The sequence below is a fragment of the Silene latifolia genome, chromosome 10, assembly GCF_048544455.1.
Source record: "Silene latifolia isolate original U9 population chromosome 10, ASM4854445v1, whole genome shotgun sequence".
Taxonomy (NCBI): Eukaryota; Viridiplantae; Streptophyta; class Magnoliopsida; order Caryophyllales; family Caryophyllaceae; genus Silene; species Silene latifolia.
In genome coordinates, this window is record NC_133535.1 from 65,052,165 (window position 1) to 65,059,695 (window position 7,531).

Sequence of the window (7,531 nt, forward strand, 5' to 3'; positions counted from 1 at the left end):
TATACGTATTAGATTGGTATATTTATACGTATTTGTATTATTATCGTATTTTAGGAAATGGTATTGTGAGACGGTTTTACGAGACGGGCCTAGCTTGTGTGACGGTTTGTTTATGCGGATTTGTTGTGAGGTAGGTTTATCCTACTCAGTTTTCATTATTGCATTTATTTATAAAATGAGTCATTTATTATCAATTGTATTGAGTGAGTCGGTAATTGGCATGTTATATGGTATATCGTATATATTGTGTTGTCTTGTATGCCGGAGGGCATGGTGGTTTGATTTATTACCTGTTTTGGAGACGTAAGGCGGTTGGGAGGCTGTCTTGCGCTTAAGTCGCCTCTTGGAGCTTCCCACTCCAATAGGAATGTGCACATTAATGGCTTGAGTTACGGAAGGACTCGTGTGGTTGAGGCACGACGTCTGGCAGGGGATCTGGTTGGCTTCCGGACCCGGTACGTCTGGGCATGTCCCGGTACCTGTTTGAGGTTATCGGTATGTCTGAGCGTGTCCCGGTACCAGTGTAGTTGTCGGTATGTCTGGGCGTGTTTAAAGCCTCAAAAGTAGGATCTTCGAGAGTAGGATTTGAAATAACACAAATTCTCATTATAGACGGACACTATCCGTCTATACGTATAGACGTATACCATTTCCTCTCACAAAATACCCATTTGCCATAAAGTGGGAAGCACATGGGGGGTGCGGGGTGCCCGACCTTGTCCCCCTATCCATTTTATTAGAGGTCTTTACCCGTCTGTTCGCCTCACCCGTCTATACCAAGACCTATTGTTGAAACAACTAAAGGTATGTTCTTTTGAGATAAACTGAAAACACAATATCTATTATTGGTAAAAATACGGACTGTTTAAAGCCTCAAAGTAGGATCTTCGATTGGAATATTGACTTAGAACTTGAGCAAAGCAAACAAAAGACGGTAGCAATTGGAAATAAACCTCAATTAATCAAAAATAATGTGAATAAGGGGAAGACTCGAACGATCAAACCAACAGAGTAAACTATAGAATAACCAGGGTACAGAAAACGGTTGGCGCAGACTCGGCTACAAATCAAAGCAACGGAACTGAGATCAACCCCCAAAGACACAAATACAAAATCGGAGGTTAAGGAGAAATGTGCGATTGGATCCAAAATTAAGCCATGATGTAGGTGTAGTCGAGGAAGGTATAATAGTATAAATGAGGCGTTCCCACACAGTAGGAGTTACATAAAGGCGGCAAAGATTTATTAGAATTCATTACATGCATCAAACTCCCACGAATCAAAGATCAAAGATTTTATAATAACAAATAACAATAAGAATAAGAATAAGAGTGCAAAGTGCACCAGATTTCTAACAGAAAACAACCCCACCAAACTCTGTTTCTCCAAAATTGTAAAAAACCCCAAATAAAAATGAGTCAAGATTCACAAGTTGTTGGATTGTTGTTCAAGATTGTTGCTAAATTCATGGAAAAGATTCACAAGTTGATAATGGTGATGCTCATTATCCTTTTCTTCGCCTCCTTCACCACAGTTGGTTCTCTACATGGTATCTTACTCTTTCCTATTATTCTTTCATTTTCAGTTCATCGCTTTCTTAATTATTCATCAATCTATAAACTTTCTGAATAATTGTTGCTACTCATACTTGTTTATGTCATTATGTCGATTTTCCGGTAATAATTTTGCTACTCATAGTTGAACATTCTTGATCATCAGTTTGTGTATACAATTATTTGCATCTTATCTTGTAAGTTTTCATACAATTTTGAAAGATTCCGATTTGGTTTTCTTTTTTGTTACAGATACATACTTTGTATGTGCATTTATCTTTCAGTGCCCAATTTCTGAAAAACCAGATACCTGAATGATTTGCTTGTCAATATGACTTTGTTCTAGATACTTAGGATCAGAAAATTACAGGTTCTTAGCAGTTATCAATGTTCTGGATCTTTGTATTGACATAATGAATTAATCGTATTCACTGAGGTTTTGACCCGCTTTTAAAAGCAACTTCAACAAATTTTGGAGGACACATTCACAGTAAATATTCTTTTGGGTCCAAATCTTTCTTGCTGTTGTTCTTTTATAATTCACAGAAATGATTCTTGTTTGGGTATAGTGGTTAGATATGCTTACTGTATTTTGGTTACTTGAGTAATTTAGCGTTACTCAAACTGGGTATCTTCAGGTTTTTATCTGTATGGTGGTTGCATTCTCATATGTGTCACAGTTCTTTTAAATCATGCTACTGTACTGTTTATCTTTCTGATGCACTGATCTTGTCTCTGCTATTTTCTCTGAAGCTCCTGGTTATCTTCAGTTCACAATGAATGCCACAGCGTTTCCTGTGGAAGACTACTATGACTATGTAATTGTCGGGGGTGGCACTGCTGGTTGTCCGTTGGCTTCTACCTTGTCAGCGAATCATAAAGTGTTGTTGTTGGAGCGAGGTGGAGTGCCTTACGGGAAGCAAAATGTGATGACCCAAGAAGGCTTCCTGTCCACTCTCTTACAGATTGACTCATTTGACTCTCCAGCACAGGCTTTTACTTCTGAAGATGGGGTACCCAATACTCGTGGTCGTATTCTCGGTGGAAGTAGCGCTATAAATGCTGGATTTTACAGTCGGGCAGATCAGGACTTTTATGTCAAATCCAGCCTTAACTGGGATCTGAGACTGGTGAACGAATCGTATGAATGGGTGGAAAAGACTATTGTCTTCCGTCCTGAACTACGAAGTTGGCAGTCAAGTATTAGAGACAGTTTACTGGAGGCTGGGATAAGCCCATACAATGGTTTTAGTTTGGAGCATCTTACCGGAACCAAAATCGGTGGGTCCACATTTGATAGCTCCGGAAATAGGCACAGTGCTGCTGACTTGCTGACCTTGGGAAAAGAACCAAATCTAAAAGTGGCTATTCATGCAAATGTTCAGCGAGTTTTACTTGCCACGACTTCTGCTTCCGATAATTCCAAATTGACAGCCATCGGTGTGGTGTATCAAGACGCCATGGGCCGTTTCCACCATGCAATGGTTCATAATGACGGGGAGGTCATTCTTTCTGCAGGTGCTATCGGTAGTCCTCAGCTACTTTTGTTGAGTGGGGTCGGTTCTCGGCCTTATCTTTCTTCATGGGGTATTCCTGTTGCTCATCATTTGCCTTATGTGGGCCAGTTTCTGTATGATAATCCGAGAAACGGGATATCAATTGTGCCTCCTGTGCCTCTAGAACACTCTCTTATTCAAGTTGTGGGCATCACTGAAGAGGGTTCTTACTTAGAGGCGGCATCAAATATGATCCCTTTTGCTGCTCTTTCTCAGTCTGCTTTTACGAGGTCACCTTCTTCTCCTCTCTTTCTGACTGTGGCCACAATCATGGAGAAAATCTCAGGCCCTCTTTCATCAGGTTCTCTGCAGTTAACTTCCACGGATATTAGGCTGAATCCAAGCATCAGGTTTAATTACTTTAATGACCCGAAAGATGTGGAGGCGTGTGTTGCCGGTATCCGTAAAATTGGGGATGTACTAAGAAGTCGCTCCATGGACGATTTCAAGTCCACCACCTGGGTAGGTCGTAGAGATTTCAGATTTTTAGGACCTTCACTGCCAGTTGATCAATCAGATGACATTCTGATGGGTGAGTTTTGTCGTCGAACAGTGAGCACCATATGGCATTACCATGGTGGCTGTGTAGTGGGCAAGGTTGTCGATAGAGATCTCCGAGTGATGGGCATTGATGCTCTTCGAGTTGTCGATGGCTCCATCTTAACTGTTTCTCCAGGAACCAATCCTCAGGCCACTGTTCTGATGCTTGGCAGGTGAGTAACTTAACATCAGTTATATTTCTTGCTAAGGTCTCTAAGGCATCGTTTGGTTGGCACTAGAAATGTGGGGGAATTCGAAAATCCCATGAATTGGAAAAAATGAAGATGTTTGGTTACCCAAAATCCCATGATTTACTTTTTCCTAGGAATTGCAAACTCCTCCATAATGGAGGAGTTTGATTACCTAGCTCCCCCTAGGTAGTTTGAAATTCCCGTGTCCATTCAATTCCTACATGTCAACCAAACGTCTTTTTAGTAATTCACATGAATTACCCAATTCACGTGTTTTTGAAATTAACGAGAGATTAATTCCGCCATGACAACCAAACAACGCCTAAAAGTCCAAATATGGTTATTGATGACATAAATTGGTCAACAAACTATGACTTTGTACTTTATGTCTTCAATAAATAATGCTAAGAAAAAACCTGAATTTCGTTGTTGTTTATTTTGTTTGACAGATATATGGGGATGAAGATCATGAGGGAGCGAACAAGGTAGTACATAATTCAGCCAGAGCGAAAACAACTCAGTTGTAGATATTGATGTTCCTGAATCACAAAGCAGAAGGGCTTGCTTGGGAACCATTGCCTGATATTCTTTTGCTGATAGTAATTTTTTTTAGCATTAGGTGCAGTAACAGTAGTAGACCAGGCTATCTGTACATGCTATAGGAGTGCTGTAGGAATATGCTTTTGGAAGCAGCATTGCCATTTTTTTGTCAAATGACTAGCAGTAGCCATTACAAGTGTAGATCCTAAGTAAATTTCATTCTTAATTCCGCATTTGTACATGCACACTGTACCGACTGTGAGCAGCTGCCGACCACAGAGACAGCTATAAACAATACTGGTACTGCCTGTTCCATTACAGACAGCTTTGAAACAAATTTTACTAGATGTTAGAATAATGAATATTGCTATCTTCCAATTTTATCTTGTCTGCGGGGTCTAAGGCAATGTTTCTATTCAATGTTTTTTGTGTTTCGGCTGGGGAAATGGTGAATATTGCTTTCACTTGTTTTTGTTTCCTTTGCCATAGTATAGAAATGATGGAAACCGAGTTATATGTACATTTTATAATCGCAAAGCCAAAATTACAAGTTCTTGAGATTACAAGTGTGCAAAAATAAGTCCACAAACCTACATCCTTATAACCTCTTAAAAGAGGAGAACTTCCAAAAAGAAGTTCAAAGAAGATTGAAATATATGAAAGAAATGGGAAATGTAGAGTAGTATTTAACTCCTCTCTAACTCAACATGCACCGTACCTAACTCATAAATCAATTGACAGGTTGACCCTTCACTAATCTAATCTGTCTGTCTCAGGCAGACAAATTCGATATGAGCAAATGCTAGATAGCAGATAACATTCATAACAAACATTTGATGATTTCTAAAATTATGAGGAAGTTGCGCTTACACTATTTGTTACTTGAATACTTGTGTTCTATGTCGAAATGGTGATCTTTGTGATACTCCATCTTTGTTGTACTCCTTATTTGGCATCATGTGTTTGTCACTTGTCGTTTTAGGAAATGTTTATTTTTCGTGGTTAATTAAGGAGCTTTTGCTCTTCTTATTTGGATTTGAAAGGATTGGCCGTTTGGTTGCTAGAGTTATCCTTCAGAGGGATGACTGAGCTTGTAGCTGTCACTGACCCTTTCATCACCACCGAATACATGGTACTGCTTGTGTTTGTTTTTGATAGATTAATGTTGATAGCATTTCCTGTGCTGGTTAGGTCGTAGACTCATATGGGTTGTTCTGTGATTCAACATTGTTATTTAACTCTGGTGCTTGCTTGCTGTTTTTTTGGAGCTGCAGACCTACATGTTCAAGTATAACAGTGTTCATGGTCAAAGGAAGCAGCATGACATCAAGGTCAAGGATGAGAAAACTCTTCTCTTCGGTGAGAAGGCTCTGACCGTTTGTTTTTGGTAACAGGTGTTGTTCATCTTTGTTGACTTACTCTTATTGCTATGTACTTTTGAGATTGGTGTTTCCCTACCTTGCTTTGTTAGGGCTTTCAGTTTCCCTATATATGATGTTTCAGATTCTTTTATTTATGGCTGAATTATGACAGATATCTTTATCATCGATACATGAAGTTTAAATACTATAGATGAATAATAACTAAAATAGTTAATCATGATTTCAAATTTCACACACGACATCCCATCTCGACCATCGAGATGGCACAACGACCACAAACAATCTGCTAAATAAAATTACTGGAAATCTAATATATCTTCTATCAAAGCAGAACTCTTCGATTAAGCTGCTTGCCGTCAATATTACCAGGTGTAATTTTTAGTGTTATGTTGGATAATAATTTGAGTTTTATTTTGGCGTTGCCGAGGGTTTCAGTTGATTGTATTTTTTAAGCCATTTTGTCTAAATATATATTGTTCATTTTGTGGTTAGGGAAGAGAGAGAGAGAGAGAGAGAGAGAGAGAGAGAGAGAGAGAGAGAGAGAGAGAGAGAGTCTCTATTTGGTTTTGTTGAGATCACGAGGGAGGGAGAGGGGGAAATGAGGCAGAGGTAGTTTTTGCTTGATTTTGTTCAGAAATAGAGGGTGGGAGGAGAAGAGAGAGCGGTTGTGGTTGGTTTGTTCAAATTGAGAGGGGCATAGAGGAGGAGACATGATGGTAGAGGGAATGAAGGAAGGGGGAGATAGTGTTGTTTGATTTTGTTCATACTAGTTTTAAACCCGTGCAAAATTGCACGGGTATGTATTTGGGCCGGTATTAATGTTTTTGGATGTATATATTTTTTTTTTTGCATTTCTATTGTAATTATCTAGTTGGTCTAAATCAACGATCTACACAATTAATGTTTAAATTTGTTACAAACACGTGTTCACATGCACTGGTTTATGATGAAATAACGTAATCTATTCTTGTAAATAAAAATTGCACACATAAAATTTTTTACATCCGGATAAAAGAAATATAATCTAATAATCAACTTTAACATATGCAAGTTATTCTAAAAATTAAAAATTTTCATAATATACTACGTTAGTTAAGTTGCCGAGTTTTATACTCCAAGTAAATACTCCGTCATGATTTATTTTTTAAACAAAAATTATGGTACCATGTAGTTTTAAAAAATTATGTATGTAATTCATTCGCGTTTTATGTTCTATCATATCCCGTAATTAAATGTAATTTCTTCTCGTAATTATGTAATTTTATTATTATTTAATTTGATTAAAAAAATTATGTAATTCAATTTCATTTATTCCGATTTGTAATTCATTCTACTTATATGTTATTAATTTCATTTATTCGGAATGTATAAAATTATTTCATAATATTGATTCATAGAATTTTTTCATAATATTATTTCATCGAATTTGTTCTAAGACGGAATTTGTCGCATGTTTGAAAAGACGGAATTCTGAAGAAATAAATACATTGCACACTAACGGGTCCCACCATAACATGAATTTCCAAAAAAAAGGGTTGCATTAATGACGTGGCGCGCTGAGGAATGAATATTCTCTTTTGTATTAATATAGATAAGATTTGGGGGGGGGGGGGGGGGGTCAAAGGAGACGAAGCTTCTGGGTTTAGTTTTTTACTGGTTGAGAGGAAGGGAAAGTGGGAAACGTCGTTTCGTCGCATGGTGGTGTCCCCGTCATTAATTCTAGCTTATATGAACAAGCTGCATGTATGGTGCACCCGTCAGTGATGAGT

At 38.1% G+C, this 7,531-nt stretch overlaps 1 protein-coding gene across 1 annotated transcript; it reads left to right on the top strand.

Annotated features, from left to right (window-relative positions):
* Positions 1 to 893: 893 nt before the first annotated feature.
* LOC141605663 ((R)-mandelonitrile lyase-like) lies at positions 894 to 4,758 on the top strand. Its single transcript, XM_074424538.1, has 3 exons — positions 894 to 1,549; positions 2,307 to 3,822; positions 4,290 to 4,758. Exons 1-3 carry the CDS (start codon positions 1,414 to 1,416, stop codon positions 4,327 to 4,329), a joined length of 1,692 nt encoding a protein of 563 aa, XP_074280639.1. The 5' UTR covers positions 894 to 1,413; the 3' UTR covers positions 4,330 to 4,758.
* Positions 4,759 to 7,531: the final 2,773 nt, after the last annotated feature.

What these genes read in the sequence shown, in the direction of transcription:
- LOC141605663 (XM_074424538.1), top strand. Translation starts at nt 1,414, where the DNA reads ATGAGTCAAGATTCACAAGTTGTTGGATTGTTGTTCAAGATTGTTGCT. An exon ending in CACAGTTGGTTCTCTACATG is followed by an intron (nt 1,550 to 2,306) that starts GTATCTTACTCT and finishes TTTTCTCTGAAG; the next exon opens with CTCCTGGTTATCTTCAGTTC. An exon ending in ACTGTTCTGATGCTTGGCAG is followed by an intron (nt 3,823 to 4,289) that starts GTGAGTAACTTA and finishes TTTGTTTGACAG; the next exon opens with ATATATGGGGATGAAGATCA.